Below are 20,245 nucleotides of genomic sequence, written 5' to 3'. Positions count from 1 at the left end.
TTAAACCCAAGGGAAGTGCATCTTACCAAGAACACAGTACATTTGATGATAAAGTTGTGAAGACAGCTTTATGAACCTATGGTTCAGTTCACTTATTTTTAATATGCTGAATAATTCCCTTAAAAATGAAAGTGAGGCTTTATTTTTTCCGTGTTCACATTTGCTTTTCTAGGCTATATTCTTCTGCCATTACTTCCTTATATATCTCAAGCAACAATATCCAGTGCTAATGCATGAATTGGTCAATGTTTTCCAGACCATTTTTGGATACTTCTTTTTTCAAATATTCCTGTGCCTCTTACTGTACCTACTGTTGCTAAACACCACTATGACGTATTAATCTCCTAGCTAACATTTCACAGCACAGACCACCATCTGCTTATTCGATGATACAGACTTTTGCTTACTTGTTTTTAAATAGCCATTTGCCCAATAGCCTAATCTCAGCTTGTTCTTTCCACAGAATATGTCCCTAAAACATGGCATTTTTACAGTTACGGCTAGAATGATTCATCCAGCCCCAGGCTGGTTCTGAAACATTTAAACAACAGCTGATTTTAAGCAGCAGTTCTTCTGAAATGAATGAGGTACCTCATATGAAAACTTAGCAGACTGCAATCCTTACAAAACTGACAGTTGCTCTGGCACACGTGGAAAGGGATTTGGGAAGAGTTTAACAGAGAAGGAAAGAATGGCTCCCACTGACTGGTGAACAACTTACTGCTGTAACATGCCAGGCAACCCAATACACCAATTTGGGAAATGTTCTGGTTTATCTTGTGGAGAATCCAGACAGCAACAAATTAGATCAGTAAACCATTCTTCTCTGCTTGTTATCCCTTAAGAAAAAACATTTATGAAAAGCCAGCCTACCTGTCCTGCTTCTGCATAAGTTTTTCTTTGTTATTTATGAAATAATATTAGCACACTAGTAACATATACTACACAGAAAACTGCGCTCATCTTAGCTAAAAACACAACTGTGACTTTGTGCTCCTCTTCATTCCTATTTTGCTGTTAAATAATATCACTACAAATTACACTGAGATTTTTGAAAGAAAGAGCATATACAACTGCAGAATGCTTATTAAGGGGCAGTTAATAGTAAAGAGACTTCTCAGAAACTTAGAATTCTTTCATTAAATAAAAATACTTTATTTGTTACTACATACTACAAAGATTTAAATTTGTCTTGTACAGTTACAGATCACACCCATCAAATAATCCAGGTGTAGACTGATGGGGTTACCCAGTACTTCTGAAGATACAACACAGACTATTTATTATTTCCTACTACAGTACAAGACATTTTTCTACTAGACTGTAACAAAAAAAAGGATTAATTAGGACTCTCTACACAGGTGTTTTTAAGAGTAGACAATGTGGTACATACAACTCCACATCTGGATGAAGACAGATCCATACACAATGGTAGGGCTGCCTTATGGTTTCTTCTTAAAGGTATATGCCAGCTTAAATAGTCTTATTGATGACCAAGACAGCCAGCACTAGAGTGAAATTGATACAGAGATTGTATCAGAATTATTATCGGAAGACATGCTACAGCTGTGCCTCTGTGCCCAACACTACCACTGCATCTCATCTCTCTGTGCACAATTTGTTTGAAAGCTCTTTGCTGCTCTCAAGACATGATAACAGAAACCAAAGGAAAACTATGTCCTCAAATAAAAATGTTAAATTTTAAGACTCCAGCTCATAGATAATTTAATTATATAGTGCTCCCTTTAATGTCCCTGTTGCAGAAGGACTCCTGGAACATCTGTCCCAAATCCTGCTGCTTTGGAACAGAGCGACATACACAAAGCAGGCCTCGTGTTGTGCAAGCTACATTCTTCAGATACTTAAATGGTTCCCTCAACAACCCTGTCTTGATCAATATTCTCTGTGTCCCTCACTTTCTGCCCTTCTGTAGCTCACATTTTAAGTCACATTTCAATGTAGGTCACATTCTAAGTCTAAAGAGCACCATGAAGCTTCTTATGCCAGCCAGTCCCTAAGATCCGGGTAGCAACGAGCTTCAAGCAGCTGTCTGCCAGCTGAAGCTTTCAGGATACCAGCACTACAGAGAGCCTTGACTCTTTGCTCAGCTCCAGCCCACGCACTGAGAACCAGGGCGGAGCATGCACGCAGCATGCACATCCCAGTCAGCACCCCAGCACCCCACCTCCCGTTGCATGAAGGGAACTGCAGAAAAAAACACGTTTCTCCAGCTTACTCCCGCCTCAGGTTTTAGACGGTAAGTGGTTCTGCTCTTCAAGCCCATTTCAGCCCATCCAACTTAGAACTACAGTTCTAAAACCAACCTATACATCAGACTAAGAGGTTATAGGATGACTTCTCCCACCCAATATTTAGAGCAAACACTGTTAAGGACTACAACTCCTTTTCACAGTGGAATACCTCAAGGACAGTTTCATTGAATGCTTTAAGTCAGACCGCACACAGACATGTCTATTTTGCCCATTTGTGTGTGTCTACATCAGCTGAGTTGGAAAGACCAGCAGCTTATTCTCTTGCTTTTCAAACTGTGAGCCCTCCCTCTGCCGCTTTTCTGCCCAGCCTTCGGGCATCATTAAGCAGGGCTGTCAGGACCCACAGCCCCTGCTCAAGAACACAACAAATTGTCAAGGAGAATGTTCTTCCTTTGTCCTTAACTCACATGTTGTGCAGTTCATTAGTTTTCACTCACTTTAGTAAAGCGAAACGCCTTTCTCCTTCCTGAGATCAAGGTCTGTCCTTGCCTGCATTGTTATTTTGTTCCATTACACTATTTCAACCTTGCTAGTTTTAGAGGATGCAAGATTAAGTTTTCAATCTGTTTTCTAAGACATGTCTAATACTTTGGCCACAACAGAGCTCACTGGACTACATATGCTATGTTCATCAGGGTTGAGTTATATCCTAATATTTAATAAGAACTACCTGGTATAAATGTCATCCTTTTAGAAAGGGATGAGTACAACACGCTTGGACCAGAGGAACTTAAAGCTATTTTGGTTAATTGAGCCATCACTTATATGTTAAAGCTCTTGGAATGGCTTGGCAGGTCTGTGTGTTACACAGAGTAACAGCTTACAGGGCACCCTTCTCTTTCCAAACACGCAGCATGAAGAGTGAGGAATTTGTGCCTCCACAAGCATCCATTCACATCTATTGAGACATTTAAAAAGAAGAAAGCATAAACCAAAATCCTTGTAAACCTATCACCACCTCTACCCTGTAAATGTCGTGCTTTAGCAACCCCACCAAAGGCATGGTACCTCTTACATTAGAAACTGATTCATTGATCAGGCTCAGATTGGGTAAAACCAAAAAGCTATGAAACCAAGGAGCTGTAGCAGGTACAAGCATCTTCCAGTAAGAGCATAACAATGTTATAAGCTGTAATTGAAGCTGATAGCCTAGGCTGTTTCTCAAAGCTGGAGTCTGCAGAGAAGGTCCATTTATCATCACTGCTGGCAAAAGGCATATGCTGCAGTCCCCTATTCAAGGAAGACTCCCACTAGCTCAGCAATGAATTTTGTTAATTCTTAGTAACACCAGCATAAAAAAAATAACACATCTACCACAGGGTTACTTAAGATTCTTATGCACTTACAAGTGACCATATTAAAAAAAATTATCTGAAAAGTACATGGCCTCGAAAAACAAGTTTTTCAAAGGGATGGAGGACTGGGATAAGAGGTTTGCTGCTTACCATGTGGGAAGGTTAGCTTTACACTATGGACATCTGTCATACCAGTTAACACTGCAGTAAAGTTGAACCTGTGAACTCACGCAGCTAATGGCAAGGGACTGTACTGCAATGTATCTTTCCTGACACAGCCTTTTTAGAGCCACCTGGACTAAACGGTCCTGGTGGAAGCACATTTTTGCTGTATGACCTGTGACTTCACTAGTGCCTTGCAGGGTCTGCTCTTTTTCTAGACGGATGGAAGTGGTTACGCTAGTGCAGCTTCCTAGCGTGTATCAGCTCAACGCTCAGTTTCATCCTTCTTGCTTGAGTAGAGACGGAGTGCACAATACTTTCCTGTTCCTTTGAAGGGGAAAAAAAAACCACCCCAAAATAAAGACCTCCTCTTTCCACCTGCAAGCACAGGAGTCATAGTGACAATTTATGTACAACCTTTTGTACACCTGACCTATAAACCTGTCAGCTGTGCCTCTGCCACAGATAACCCACAGCAAAACTCAGACTTAGCACTGGGAAAAAGCTTGCCTTCTGCAGTTTGACTCCATCTATAGCAGTTCCACGTTCTTCCCCAATTATGCAATGTAAATTTGTCTTCTCACTTCTTTCATCCATGATATTAGCATGATGGATCTTTTTAAAAATCCTTCCATTACCACTACAGGGAAACTCTTAAACTATTCCTCCCTCCTCCTTTCTAACCCCGTTTGATCCTGACCTTTACCACAGGACACCTATCTCAAACATAGACAAACTCCTCTACTATCACTAATTAAGAAAGTAATCATGCTAAGCAGGTTATCCAAGAATAGCTTGCATACACAAAAAGACAGACATACTCAAGAAAAAAAACTAAGTACAATGACACAGTAGGGACAGTGTCTTTAAAAAAAAAGTAAAACTAATAATAAGTCCTTTTTCTTTTTTTAACTGACAGGAGCACTAAAGATCAGCATTAGTAAAGCATTTAAATCCTGAACATGTAAATATGCACTGCCATTAATTCAGTCCACCTGAAGCCTGAGTTACACTACATCACCTCTGCAAACAGAAATTGTCATTTTCCACTGCAGACCAGCAAAATCCAGGTCTCTTTTTGCTGGAGCAAAGTGTCTATGAGCACAAGACCTCAGCCAACACAGAAGTACTGGCTAAATGCCGCTGGGGATGCATTGCCACAGTATAGCAATGTCAGCAGCCCTGCTGACCAAAGGCAACTTTGTTATGTATTGATACAAGAGCTCTCAGTAGAGATGTGCAGTATCAGCAAAACCTGCCACAAGTAAAAATTTCCATAAGATACTGCAGGTTTTAGGACTTTATGGCTGCTAATGGTCAGTGCAGTCTTTGCATGAAGTGCCTAACCACAGCTTTCAGCCACACAGCTTTTCAGCTGATGAGATCTCAAACACTTCTTACAACCATCTCACCCTTTTCGCCCTGAACAGTAACAAGAAGCCTACACAAATTCATAGAATCATTGAATCATTAAGGTTGGAAAAGATTTCTAGGATCATCAAGTCCCACCATCAACCCAACACTACCATGTCTCCTAAACCATGTCCCAAAGTGCCACGTCTGCACGTTTTTTAAATACCTCCAGGGATGGCGACTCCACCACCTCTCTGGGCAACCTGTTCCAATGCCTGACCACTCTTTGAGTAAAGAAATTTTTCCTAATATCCAATCTAATTATCCCCTGATGCAGCTTGAAGATGTTTCCTCTCATTCTATCACTAGTGACCTGGGAGAAGAGACCAACACCCACCTCACTACAACCTCCTTTCAGGTAGTTGTAGAGAGCAATGAAGTCTCCCCTCAGCCTCCTCTTCTGCAGACTAAACAACCCCAGGTCCCTCAACCTCTCCTCATTAGACTTGCTCTCTAGACCCTTCACCAACTTCATTGCCCTTCTCTGGACACGCTCCAGCAACTCCATGTCCTTCTTGTACTGAGGGGTCCAAAACTGAACACAGTATTCAAGGTGCGGCCCCACCAGTGCCAAGCACAGGGGCACGATCACTTCCCTACTCCTGCCGGCCATATTATTCCTGATACAAGCCAGGATGCCATTGGCCTTCTCAGCCACCCGGGCACACTGCTGGCTCATGTTCAGCCCGCTGTCAACCAGCACCTTCTCCGCCAGGCAGCTCTCCAGCCACTCTTCCTCAAGCCTGTAGCGTTGCATGGGGTTGTTGTGACCAAAGTGCAGGACCTGGCACTTGGCCTTGTTAAACCTCATACTACTGACCTTGGCCCATCAATCCAGCCTGTCCAGGTCCCTCTGCAGAGCCTTCCTACCTTTGAGCAGATCAACACTCCACCCAACTTGGTGTCATCTGCAAACTTACTAAGGGTGCACTTGATCCCCTCATCCAGATCACTGAGCTCCATACCTGTACTGAAAATAATACATATAACTTTACTTGTCAGTAATTCTGACAAGGTAGGTATTCTTCGGGCTTGTGTTCTAATTCAAGATATTTGCTTAAATCATTGTGAATTCCAACCAAAAAAGGACTGGAATGGACCTGCTAGACCTCTTACAAGGAGTGTGTACACTTATATATCATTTGTATATATATTTTATATATATATATAAAACTACACATGTGTCTACACTCACTCTATACAAAGTGAGTTGCTAGTAAATATGTTTATTATAATAGCAAGATATTTATAATACTATAGTCCCCTTTTACAGATGCTAGGTATACTTTCATTCTCCATCATAGGTTAACTACATTACTCCTATAGCTACACTGTCCCTGAGTCCCAGGCCCCTCCAAGCTACAAACTTTCTTGCAGTTTGCAGTTGAAACACGCTGCTGTTGTGCCACCACCCTCTTGCAGAACCAGAACTCCCTTATTTTCGTCATATTGACAGATTAAAAACAGAACAATTTTATGCAGGGCAACAAGCTCAGCTCTCAGAGCTCCATTAGCTTTTTCTGCTACCTGATTCACTGTGCTTGATAATGAACCAGAACCGTACACAGAAATCCAAGCAGGCTGCCCTTAGTACCTCCAATGTTAATGCGTCCTTAAGCACATTAAGATTGTGTTTGGCTGTCTTTCACACCCTCATACCGTTAGCAGTCCACTTTCAGTCACTGTGATTTAATAAAGTTTTTCTCCTCTCCAACTGACAAACTTCGCAACTTTTCTCACCTGAAGATATTCACACAGAAAAATGAAATCCTGTTACTAGTCCATAGCCTTATACTCAGCACCATTTACAACTGAAGTCAAAGCAGTTCTTGAACAGTCACCTACCCATATTGTTGGGAGTTAAGTAATTCCTCATTAGCAAACATAGTAGCTAACACTAATAAATGATAATATTGCCATTCAAAGCTAATATGTAATCCATAATATGCTCTGACTAAGAAAAAAGGTGATCAGAAGCATATGCCATGTTTAATTAAAGGCTGTCTCAGCTGTGCCTTTATTTGTCACACTTCCTGGACATTCTCTACCCTCACCTTTGCAGAGGATTTTCATAACGTTTAACATTGCACTGTCCGGTGTGAGGAAGAAGGAACCATTTTGCTTAAAAACCACTTAAGTGAGGCAAGAGAAAAACTACACATCATTTAGTTTGTTTTACCAAGACTTGCTCCAAGCCACGGACTAACAGCCCTTGAATAGAATTCATGTTTTTCACCTTCTCTCATTTGCTTGTTTTTCCAAGGACTGACCGATCTTGCACATGTCTGTAACAAACTATTTCTGATTTTGTAAAATTGGAGGGGCAGCAGATGCTCGGGTTGGCAGGTTTTTTTGGAATGGTGGTCCCTGCCAGATGAGAACTCAAGTGTCACTTTTAATTAAGTTTCAATGATGAAATGGGGTTTGTGTACTTTGGCAACTACTCAACAGTGTTCACACTCGAACTGTAACTGAGCTTTGAAGTTAGCATCTATTTGAGAAGAAGGGGTAAAATAAATACTTCTATCTGACCAATAGATAGCTGCACATAAAACCACTTTTGCAGCAGAGATAAGACACAGACAAAAAGGTAGTTGAGAATGCAGAGGTATTGCACCCCTGAGAACAAACTACTGAAATTCCTGCTATTACAGATAATGGATAGCATACAGGCATTAGACATACTTGCTTCTCAGTAGGAGACCTCAGTATGACCTCCGTTCCCACAACTTTCCACTTTCACCAAGTCTGGACAGCAGACACCATTTGTTCCACCTATAGAGTCAAGCTATTTAGAAACTGCACGTGGTTTCCATGCAACAGGCCACACAAATCGTTCTCTATTAGTTCAACGTTAATCATTTTTACCTAATATAAATGTCATATAAAAAATATCAAAAAATATCAATAAATATAAAAAAGTATCAAGTGAAGCCTAACATGAGAGGCTTCACTTCAAGTTTCCCCACAAAACGCCCATGTTTCACGAGACAGAAATCACACAAAGCAAGCTAAACACACCTCTGTCACTATGAAAGACAGTTACAGTTTGGCACGTTTAATGTCTTGTTCTCTTACAGCCACACACCGCTATTCTTACAGACAAAGAATGATGCTCAGAGTGACTATAACATGCCTGTTTGCTGTAAAAGGTTTCATTCCAAGAGTACTACTATGCTACAGTTCAAGAATACATTTTAAAAATGGCCAAGACATCTCATACTCAGAAGTGCACATCACCATAAAACACAGTTTCTCTAGTCTGGTTTTGTCTCAGATAGAGAGACCCTTGCTTCTCATGAAAGCCTGGATTCAGAAAGCCATGTCAAGGCAGAGAGCATCTGGCTCTGCTCTGTCCCCAGATATGGATTGCCTGAAGAACCGCTTACTATACATACAATACATAACTTTCATGCTAATCATCTCTGAAGCATTTCAGCCAAATATTATAGGCTAGCTTGAATACCGTGACTGGCTGTTGTGTTTCTACTGACTTCTCAGTAATTGGCTTTCTGTCTCTGCATACTCTGACGCACTCATTCCACCAGTACTGACAATACAATGGGAAACTAACAAGCTCCCGGCATTGCTTTCTTAGAACTAAAATGAGACTGATGCAAGAGTAATCCCATCAAGAATTAAGATAAAGGCCTCTGAAAAGGAGCGCACAGGCTTGTATTTCATTCTTCAGGATACCATGGGTCATTTAATCTACTAGATGGAACACAGAATGTGGGCATTTGTGATTTATACTCCTTTACACAGTGTAATTTCTATGAAATCACACAGAACACAAGCGTGAGCAAAATGGACTCACAGGACTTTTGATTAACTTTACCAGCTAACTTTATGAGGGATATGATTTCTTTCCAGCTTTCTTCTCCCGTTAACTCTATACGGATTATAGGCTTGTCTTCCCTTGAATTAAAACTAAGTATCTGGGGAAAGGACGTTTATTTAAGAACAATACCTTACACAAAACACGCTCATCTAGTACCGGAGGGTAGGGTGGGGCCAGATAGGGTCACGAAGAGGCAAGGATCCTGAAGACGTACAAAGGAGCCTTACTTTGCTTTCTGAGTTTCCCAAAAGAAGTTCCTAGCTTTCACCCATACGCCGCCAGCATTGATTTATATTTCTCGTTCCCCTTGCACCACCTCCCACCTGCACTCCCGAGCAGGTTCCGTCTTGAACAGCAGCCCCTGCGCTACCCGAGGCTGGGTAACCGCAGGGAGAACGAACCCGAGAACCAGGACAGGCACCCACAGCCCCGGCGGAACAGGTCGGCACCGCCCCGGGAGCCGGCCCCAGCCCGCCCGTTCCGCCCGGGCCCCGCGGAGGCGCCGCCGGGGGGCCCGCGCAGAAGAGCCCTGCGGCGGGAAGGTTTCCCAGCGGGCGCCGTGCTCGCTTCCCCCTTCTCGCCCCGGTGGCCTGCTGGGGCCGGGAAGGGCAGGGCGGCACCTCGCTCCCCGGCGCGTCCCCGCCGCTCCGCCCGGCCGCACGCTGCCCCCCTCCGGGCGGCCACAGCGCCTCACGGGCCGCGGCAGGTGCCGCCCCGCTCCCGGCCCCCTTCCCGCGGGGCGCCCGCCGCCCGGCCCCGCGACCCGCCGCCGGCCTCCAGGTGGGCGCTGGCGGCCCCGGCCCGCCGCCAGCGTCAGCTTCCCCGCGGTGGCAGGGGGGAGCGCCCCCGCGGCGGCCGAGGACGGGCCAGGCGGGGCGCGGGGACACTTACAGCCGTTTCTCCTGCGGCTGCAGCTGCCGGTGCATGGCCAGGGAGAAGCCGAAGAGGCTGTCCGGCTCCCCGCGCCAGCTGATCACGTTGTCCGTGTCCAGGTTGAAGGCGCCGGCCAGCCCTGGCAGGAAGGGCAGGTAGAAGAGGAGCGCGGCCGCCATCTGCTCCTGCCGGCCCCGGGAACCCGCCGCGAGCTACCGAGCGCCGCCGCTCCCCGCGCTGAGGGCGCCCGTTGTGCCCCGTCGCCTCCGCGCGCCGTGACGGAGCCCGCCCCGCCCCGCCCTCCGCCGGCTGCCCGGCCCCCGAGCGGCGGGACGTGCCGGGGAGCCCCGCGTGCCCCCCGGGAAGGGCAGCCGGCCGCCTCCCGCGCACCCACGCGCGGGAGTCCGCTGAGAACACCTCTGTGCCGGGGGGCGGGCCAGAGCCGCAGGTGAGGGCCGGGCCGCAGCCCGCGGGCACTGGGGCCGGGAAGGGCGGAGACCCCCGCCAGGGGGCACGGGGGGTGGTGAGACCACATACCGCTCTGGCTGGTGCTGAGCGACACGTCAAGGTACGGACCATGTGCGTAACACCTTTCTGAAATGCTCCAACGTCAATACAGAGCCATGGGCAGCAGGGCCCAGTATACAGGTGCTTCTCGCATTCAGTCTGTGTTCCCCAAACAACACATCGGGGGGGGCGGGATATCAATGCTTCAGACAGCACATGAGGACAGAGCCTCAAGACTACACACAATTCGTCTTTAAACCTCATTCCTCCACTGTCTCCTATCTCAGAACAGATCTGAGAATTTCTTCCCTGTACCTGTTAATTGTAGGAAAACAATATGTGGGTTTGGATCCCAGATCATTTTATCTCATGATTTTTCACCCGTAACTCCAAAAGGGTAGTTGCAAGTATACCTTAACATGCTTCATCCACCCAACAGAGGTTTTCGTTTGTCTGTAACAAGAGTCTTGGTTTAGTGCTCCAGTTTAGGGAAGTAGATGTAAGGTTTTAAAGCAGCACGAGAATACTCTGTTCTTTTCTACTAATACCCAAGATACAAAGAGTGAAGCTTCCCTTCTCACACTAGAGATTCCAGGAAAAGTGAGAAAAGATCAATCAAGACAGAGCACTCAAATATGTTGATACCCCACATAACTCCTTCTGGAACAATACTCTGCTCCCATGGAGTTAATCCAGGCTACTTTTTCCCCGAGTAATTATTCTAGGATAACTCCATGTAGAGACAAGTCTTTGGCTCAAGTCCAAAACACCCTTGATCAAAAGAGCAGAGAAAAAGCACCAGAAATGTACATCTAATGTGGAAACAAAACGTGTTGTTAAATTAGGCTCCCAGATGTTTATTGCTAATATAGTCCTTCCCTGCTTGCTCTTCATGCCCAACTCGTTCAAAGTCTTAATCCAGTGTTAGTCGCTTCACAGTCACTGCCACGGCAGAAAACTGTACTGGCATGAACACTGCCCTTCGGTTTCACTGAAGAACCATAAGAGGGAGCGGGTCCCAGACTAATTACAAGAAAGCAGGCTTACTACAATCCACGTATTTCACAGTAATTAGTGAAGATTTGAAAACAAGTCTTCTAAAATAGTGTTGAGGTCTGTACCAAAGTCTTTTTTGGTGCAGTTTGCCCTTCAGGACCATTTAAACTTGCATGCTTATAATACTCTTAAAGTAACTATAGTTACTTTTTAAGTAATGCTTGTACTCAGTAACTTGTGTAAGGAGTCACAGAAATACTTTCATCTGGAGCCACCTGAATGATACTGGCACATTAGGTTCGTCTGACTTCTCCCTCTCCCTCCCTCCCTCCAACCAGCGCTGCCTGGGCATGTTGTACCTGTTTGTTGTTATCCACAGAGGTTGCTGAGGGGAAACGGAGTTTTCTCATCTCCAGATGCAGTAACAAGCATTCCAAGACACAGTTATATTAAAACCTGTCTCAAGTGACCACAGCAGGAACAACAAAAATAGACCATATACAGGGTGGAGCAGAACTGCACAGAAACAGCTCAGAGTTACCTTGGATAGTCTCTCATCATTTTGTACTATTTTTCATTTGCTCTAGATGAGGAGAGAAAAAAGTTTAAAAAAAATGTCAGTTTCCTTCCTTTGTTTTTCGTCCAAAACAAACACGCTGCGGGTTATCTATAACTAACACGTACTTCAGGAATTCCTCTTTTGTACCATCCCTGTATAAAGGGGGACCAAGATTAGGTATGATGACCAATTACACGTGAGCACTCTGTTATGCATAATAACGGGGTGATTCTAAGAAAGGCAATGGCCAGATCAAAGCCGTCTCTCTTTTCCGTAACAAATGCTCCGCTGTTGCCGAGTTTTCAAGCTGCCTGCTTATTAATGCTGTGTTGATACTCGTCCAAAGGGCTACAAGGTGTTCGCCTGCTGCGTGTACATATTGAGCAAGCCTCAGTGCCAGCAATGCCTTCCTCCTCCATACAACCGTGTGGCTAATTACAAAGGGAAAAAAATAATTTCTGGAAAATAGAAGAGGTGGGATGGAAAAGCTGGAGCTTGGCAAGACATTGTAGGCTTTCCCTAAAAGGAAGGCAAGGCATAATGCTTTACATTTCTGAACTTTTATTATTTAAATGAACAAAAACTACGCAAAGAAATACACAACTTGTGGGTACTCAGCTGTGCAGCTCTAATGCAACACATCAAATGGTCTTGAAAAGCTAAAACATGTAACATGTAAACATCCACTTCCCATTTCATTTCCAAAAAAAAAAAAAAAAAAAAAAAGGGCTTGATTTTATAATTGGTAAAATTCCAGATGAAAAAGTGATACAAGAAGATTTGGTTCACTGTGCAAGTTCTAAAGCTATAGAGTTGTTTCAGTTCAGAAATACAAACTAATTTTAAGTATTAGTAGCCCTGATCAACCTTGTGGATGGTTTCTTCTGAACTCAATGCACATACCATTTTTAGAACTGCATGTTCTCCAAATTATTTAAATTTATTGCATTTATTGAACAGATGCATCTCAGCAGCTACAGTAAAGCTGAATTTTTATGCAGCCAGGCTATCAGACTATTTTCAAAAGTATATCCTCTATGGCTTTTCTTGGTTCTCTATTAAAAATGATGTTAGGACTAGCGAACAAGCAGCACTGGAGATAGAGGTGCTTACAGCAGTAAGGAAGACAGACTGCTCAATACCATGTAAGCAAAATGTTTTGCTCCGAGCAGTCTAGAAACCAGAGTGTTAAAGCAATTATATTTACACACTTGGTATTCTGAATAATACAGAACTGCATTCATCGTACTTGTATTATTTACTAACTGAATTAAGAATGTCTCAATCTTTCTTTACTATCTTTTCAGAAAAAATCCTAAGATGCAGCTTTTTTACTTGTTGCTATATTTAAATCAGATTAACTACAGTTCCAGATGAAGATATTGCTATGTTCTTACGACTTTCTTTTTTCTCTTTGATGTCTAAAACAACTATAGACATCATTCTGCCATTCTTTACTGGCTTGCAAAGTAAAAATATTTTACCTCTGTAGACAAATTAGAATTTGACATGATATTCCAGGTTTAAAGACTCTGAGTTTTTAACATTTAGTATCATGGCTTTAACGTAATATTTCTACATAACTTACAAAAGTATTACATAAATAAAAATGCAAGTTGGAATAAATACTTCAGTCCAGACTCAGAATTTTGGTGAAAACTGTGACCGCTTACACATCAAGAGGATATTCTTCCACCCAAGTTGTCGGGTACATTCCTTAAGTAGTTTCAGAATGACCAGCCTGAACTGTTTGGAGAGTAAACATCTTTGTAAACATACTTGGAGGCACTTTATGAGTGTAGCTAGGCAGAGATCAGAGAAATGCTGGTGACAAATGGCAGCTAAACACCCATTGTTTGTATTGCTGGGGAAGGAATTAAGGACGTTCCTTCAAAATTACTGATAACTAAGGCATAAAACCGCAGTCATTTTTTAATGTATGCTTATATTCTAATTCACTAGTTACATACACCACTGTGTAAGACTTACCCCAGTAAGGGCAGCCTAAGTTTAAACATCTGAGTCCTCATTTTGAGCACATACAATATTACATAGCTTACCCATACTGGTATTCTTTCTTGCCATCATGTAATATTTTTTACTGAAGGAACTCAGAGCTCTCCAGTCAAGCTTTTTGACTCAACCATTTTGTCCCTTAAATAATTTTTTTTCAGATAGATAAACTGAGATACAGTAAATGGCTGAACAGAAAAACTTAAGTAGAAGAGCCAGGAATATAAATTGGATGGTAAGCATAATTTACCCCTTTACGAGTACAGTATCTTTGGTCTTTATTTCAACAATGATAGCAACTGTATACAGAACTTTCAGTAGCAACTGAAGTTTGGCAGGTTGAACTCCTCTTGTTTAATTTGCAGCAGTTTCAGAATAGCCACAGATGTGTGTTAAATTTAGGAACAGGTTCACTTTTGTGTTAGGACAAAAGATCAAATAAGATGGATTAATTCCCTGACTCTCAAACTGTCCTTGTCCCAAGAACTGTTGGCACCTTTTATGCAGAGCTCTGACTTCAGATAGGCATGGTTTTATACTGGAGCTATAATCAGATGCAAATGCTCAGGGCAGGGCAAGCCTTTCTCTCCCCGCTTTGTTACAGTATGCCCCTTTTTGCATAGGCTGTAGAGTACTTGGCCCTCATGGCTATCCAAAAGCCAGAGGATTCCCTCCTGGCAGAGCTGGACAAAACGTCCAGCGTACAGCTGGATAAACACATAATGCAGTGGGTGAGCAATTGCTGATGGGTCGGGCTCAAAGGGTCATAGTAAATGGGGTTACATCAGGCTGGCAGCCAGTCACTAGGGGGGTTCTGTGGGGATCCATCTTGGGGCTGGTACTCTTTAATCTCTTTGTAAATGACTTGGACACAGGACTGGAAGGAATACTGATTAAGTTTGCTGATGACACAAAATTGGGAGGAGCTGTTGACACTCTGGAGGGCAGAGAGGTCCGGCAGAGGGATCTGGACAGACTGGAGAGCTGGGCAATTACTAACCATTTTAAGTTTAACAAGGGCAAGTGCCAGATTTTACACCTGGGGCATGGCAACCCTGGATGTACATACAGGCGGGAGAACAGGAGGCTGGAGACCAGCTCTGCAGAGAGGGACCTGAGGGTTCTGGTTGATGGCAAGTTGAACATGAGCCAACAGTGTGCCCTGGTAGCTACTAGAGAGTCTCCAGAGGAAGGCCATGAAGTTGAAGGGTTTAGAGGAGAAACCATATGAGGAGCAGCTAAAGTCACTTGGTTTGTTCAGCCCAGAGAAGAGAAGACTCAGGGGAGACCTCATCACAGTCTGCACCTTACTCACAAGGGGAGGAGGAGGGGCAGGCACTGATCTCTGCTCTCTGGTGACCAATGACAGGACCCAAGGGAATGGCAGGAAGATGTGCAGGGGAGGTTTAGGCTGGATACTAGGAAAAAGTTCTTCACCCAGAGGGTGGTGGAGCACCGGAACAGACTCTCCAGGGAGGTAGTCACAGCACCCAGCCTGATGATATTCAAGAAGCACTTAGGCAATGCCCTTGGAGACATGGTGTGAATTTTGGGGTTGTTTTGTGCAGGGACAGGAGCTGGACTCAACGATCTTTGTCAGTCCCTTCCAACTCAGGACATTCTATGACTCTATGATCATTATACACATCATAGAATCATAAAATCATAGAATTATTAAGGTTGGAAAGACCCTTAAGATCATCGAGTCCAACCGCTAACCTATCACTCCCAAGTCCACCACTAAACCATATCCTCAAGCACCACATCTACCCTTCTTTTAAATACCTCCAGGGATGGAGACTCCACCACCTCCCTGGGCAGCGTGTTCCAATGCCTGATAACCCTTTCAGTGAAGAAGTTTTTCCTAATATCAAACCTAAATAGGCCTCTTCGCAGCCCCCTTTTGTGGCTCTTTCAGCCAGACATATGTATCTCCAAATCTCTTACTTCACCATGGGTGAAACTTGTAACACTAACTGCGTCCCAGACCTGTCTGTACTATGCATGTTGCTCGACCTACAACATTGTCCTGTACATGAAACCTTCCTTGTCTTGTACCATTGTTCACCAGGGCAGAGAGACATAATCTGATATCAGATGCAAACTTTTGGGCAATTATAGCCAACTCTCCCTCAATGTCTGCCTGTGTGTACCTCTTCCAGCCAATTTGGGCCAAAGCAGCCAACCATTGCTCATAGGCTAGCAGAGGAGATTAAAATATAAGCAAGGTATTTCTTGGGTAGGTGCTGGCAGGGAGTTGGGAAGGAAGAGAGAGGTTTACAAGCAAGATATTCATAGGATCTCCCTGGAGATTCTCCCCAGGAACTCGAGAAGCAAGATGAACTTTCATGGGACACATTTTAATTCCATCAAGAGCCAAAAATAATCATCGTTCAGGACAAAATGCTTTTGTTCTCCTAGCTTACACAGATTCTGACTAAAGAGTCTTGGCCATCACCCAAAGCACAAGTCAACACAACTTTGATAGCACTTAACTCCAAGAGCTGCACCGGGTGCTGGACAGACAGGACCTGGCCCTGGGACAGAGTCTGCAAAGCACAAGACCAGCAATTACAGTCATTTGAGGAATTTGGTTTCTAAGTCACTGTCTAGCTTATCTAGCTTACAGTACAGAGCAACCAAGACCCCCAACTCCCGTTGCAGCAAACTAGTGGAAGCAGCTGCTTGGTCATTACCACACTTGTTACACCTGTTCCCCCCATCAGGTCCTGGATCACACCCAGCTGTGAGGGCAGCCAGCTGGCTGTTTGGCTTCCATGGAGGAGGTAAAGCCAAGCTCAGTTTGCACAGAGTTTTCCAGTGATTGACAAGAATCATGCAAAGAAATGTGACTTTATTATTTTTAAATAGATATAAGTTTTTTGGTTGTCACTATCTATAAAAATGCTACGATTTTGGTACTATGGCCACTGCAATCACATGTGCCAACCAAACCATGTCTGCCACTGATTCAACAGGACCTGTGTTGAAGACGTGTTTAAACATGGCTTTCAGACCACTGCAGACAGAGCCAGCAGAGGCTGCTTCTCTGGTTAAGGTCTAAATCTAGCTGCCTCAGAAAGATGCCTCCTCTACTTTCTTTACTTCTTCTTTGCTAATAGAAGTATTTTTTCTTTTTAAAATAAAAATAAATCTAACAAATGTATTCACTTTTCTCTGTAGATTAACATCCTTATTCCTGAAGAACAAATTGGACAAGGTAGAACTGAGACCACAGTCATCTCTTATACTTTGTTTGGATCACCATTTAAAAATATTTTTTTCTGGACAATATATAGTTTTAATTAGTCTTTTAAATCAATCCGTAGTGAACAAATCCAAACTTTTGTTATATTAAGTCTCACTTGCTAACACACTCACTAACAATGATGAAAATGTTAATTATGCAAAGGCTGTAAAAAAAAAAATCCTAAATAAAGTCTGTAAAGGTCCAGTCTGCCCAGGATTTGCGCTACTGTCTGAATGAAATTAAGTTTGTTCTCTCTTCCTGCTTTGCCTGGATGTGAATAGCAGTTATGTGGAGGCTGAGGACACACTGTAGTTCACATAAGCTCCCTGCTGAGCAATGCAACCTTTAGTTTCTGGAGCTTCATAAGTTATTGTAGAGAAACAAAAGATTCTTCTACCTTCATGCCAATCTGCCTGTACTGCTATTTTACATGCAAAAACTATAATATACTTTCACTTTCTCATTTAGTCCAACAAATTAACAAATTAAGAAAACAATAAAATAAGAAAATCTGTTACCCAAGCAAGAATTTTTAAAAATACCACTTCTTTATCCAACCACTAACCTTTTACATCCACCAAAGGAAAAAGACTGGGACTACATATGCAGTACTTTCCAATTAACTGCTTCTGTTTAATTATTAAACAATTATTAAATAACTATTAAACAACTACATTAAGCTAACAGGAAGATTACAGGAAGATTTTTTTTAAAAATTCTAGAATAAGACTGCTCACACATGAGTTAATCAGGAAGAGTTTCATGTTTAAACAAGCACTACAGAAGTATTCATACAAAAAAAAATTAGTTCTTCTGCAATTCCAGTTTTATTCAATGAAAAGATTCATTGCATGATGCTGCCATGACCAGGCAGGCTTTAGTGAATGAATTGCAAATCTAATCAGTTTGGCAGAGGGTTTTATGGAAGCTGCTGTGTTGGCTTCGCTGATTTGAAGTGATTTGTTCTTTTGTTGCAAATTACTAAAATCTGGGGCAAGGAAGGAGAGGTCATTCATCAATTACGAAAGTGCAAATTTTTATATTGTATTTGGAATGTTTCAAATGCAGTTTTGAATTTTGTACTCATTGTGTATTAGGTTCTCTCACTATTTTTTCCTCATCTTTCTACACATCTAAATTTCAAGTGCCCTTTCTACAAAAAGGCAAAATGACTTGTGCCTTGTACACAGTCGAGATTTAAAGCACTGAGTTTTAAACAATTATTCCAATAACATTACAAATTGGTAAAAGATTTATGGCACAAACACATTTCCACATTTCTATACACTAACTACTCTAATCTTTATTTTCAGACCATTGCTTGCTTGGTCATTCTCTCCAGATTAATTCTGTCAGGAGAAATTTTCTTTCTGAGAGTTCTAAAAATCAGGTTTTGAACTTTCATAAGGTATTCACATTTAAATGAGTCCAGTTTTATGTCATAAGAAGTACTATTCTAAAACATACATTTTAACAACTACGTATATTTTCTTCAACTGCAATTAACACTCCTTGTGTGGGTGTGCTGGGAGTTCTCTAATTTGTTTATTTATGTGTCTATCACACCAGCAGTCTCAAAGAGAACACCCCAACCGCATCCAAGCTTATTCCATACATCTGGGAACAGGAACAACTGAGGAAGGTACAGGTGTTCTCAGTTTTCACTACGGCTGCACCTTTCCTATAATTTCTTGCATGGCACACATATATTGCTTTCTTTACTTGTGTGTGTGTGGTTTTAGTACATACCAGACAAATAGTATGTTTTCCAGCATACAAGCAAGTAAACTTCTGTGAATTTCTGACCACACCGAGTTTAGAAAAAGTTCAGTAATAGGAACTGAATGCATGCATTTCACTCAATCAGCATCTCCAAGGATCAAGGTCCACTTCTAAGCAATTCAGCAACCTAACTGGCAGTTACATCAAAGCATGATTACTTGCTTCTTGAGTGCAAATAAAGGCACACTGACCTGTTTTACTGTAGATCTGTTCTTAACATTAATCAAATAAAATGCAGTTATTCTACAGTAATGATGTGTTTTCCATGCAGGACATAACAAAGCATTCTCATTCTTCCCCTGTGAGGTATAGCAGTATTATAATCTCCATTTCCAAGTGGAAAAGATTGATGTATACTTAAGGGCAACAGAGTGCCCCAGTATCACAGAGGAAAGCTGCAGCAGCAGAACCCACAGCCAGATCTGGTTTCTGAATTCTCCCTCCCCCTCTGCCTTGTTATAAAAGCCCTGTCTAAATCTGAGAAAATTCACAAGTTCGCTTCTGTACAGCTATCAGCTGCTGAGCTGGGATACCAGAACATATGCACATTTGACAGACAGTCCCCATCCTTTGAGTAACACGCTGTGTTAGTAAAAAGCATGCTTCATTGTAGGTAAGCACTAATGTCCCTCATGACGCTTTCTGACCCTCCATCTCTGGGAATTTTTGCAGTACAATGTGGGTTGCAGCTGTACTTATCAGAGAATAAGTGTTCAGTGTCAAAGTATTCCTCTGCTCCACTTCATCACTTCATTTTCACATAATATTTAAAGACTCCAGGAGTTCTCTCTGTTCTGCTCCAACCTTCAACATGCCAGTTTTCAAGCCCTTTACTGTCGTCCCTGAAGCTGACTGACCATTGTTGGGAGAAGGAACTGATTTGTCTTTATTTGTGGAAATTCAACTACCAGATCCACCAGGTGTACAGCACCTAGAAAAGAAATCTGAGAAGATGAGTGTTCTTCAGACAATAAACAACAATCAACAGATGTTACAAGCACTTGATGACCAACTGCACATGGCAGAGCAATCACCACGCAGGGGGATCAGGTCATGGTACAAGCCTGTGCCTGTCAACAGTGACTGCAAGCCCTTCGGATCCTGTGTTCCTGGGGCTGCACGCCAAGTTTATTTCAGCCTCAGGATGCCAAAATGACAGCCGCTTTGAGAAGGAAGAATCAGGGTATCATCTTATGGAGAAAGTTTGCATCACTGAACAATCTGTTTGGTGTCAGAAGCAGCAGCTATTACAAGAGGTAGTCAATTTGCAGATATGCATAA

At 42.8% G+C, this 20,245-nt stretch overlaps 1 protein-coding gene and 1 long non-coding RNA gene across 5 annotated transcripts in view; both read right to left on the bottom strand.

The window, feature by feature from the left end:
• ITGA6 (integrin subunit alpha 6) overlaps positions 1 to 10,134 on the bottom strand; it is a 46,720-nt gene extending 36,586 nt beyond the window's left edge. For 2 of the 3 annotated variants that reach the window (XM_075093459.1, XM_075093458.1), the window contains exon 1: positions 9,876 to 10,133. In XM_075093459.1, the coding sequence (XP_074949560.1) occupies positions 9,876 to 10,036 (161 nt within the window). In that variant the 5' untranslated portion in view covers positions 10,037 to 10,133. Of the gene's footprint in view, positions 1 to 9,875 lie in introns of all 3 variants that reach the window. The other variant, XM_075093460.1, reaches the window with a different exon arrangement.
• A 1,568-nt stretch (positions 10,135 to 11,702) lies between these two features.
• The window catches only part of LOC142057448 (uncharacterized), a 92,511-nt gene continuing 83,968 nt past the window's right edge, over positions 11,703 to 20,245 (bottom strand). For both annotated transcript variants that reach the window (XR_012660641.1, XR_012660642.1), the window contains one exon: positions 11,703 to 19,895. This is a non-coding gene — a long non-coding RNA (uncharacterized LOC142057448). The remainder of the gene's footprint in view (positions 19,896 to 20,245) is intronic.

This window comes from Phalacrocorax aristotelis, chromosome 5 (assembly GCF_949628215.1).
Source record: "Phalacrocorax aristotelis chromosome 5, bGulAri2.1, whole genome shotgun sequence".
Taxonomy (NCBI): Eukaryota; Metazoa; Chordata; class Aves; order Suliformes; family Phalacrocoracidae; genus Phalacrocorax; species Phalacrocorax aristotelis.
Note: the sequence above shows the minus strand (reverse complement) of the source record. Positions and strands in the feature narration are given on the sequence as shown.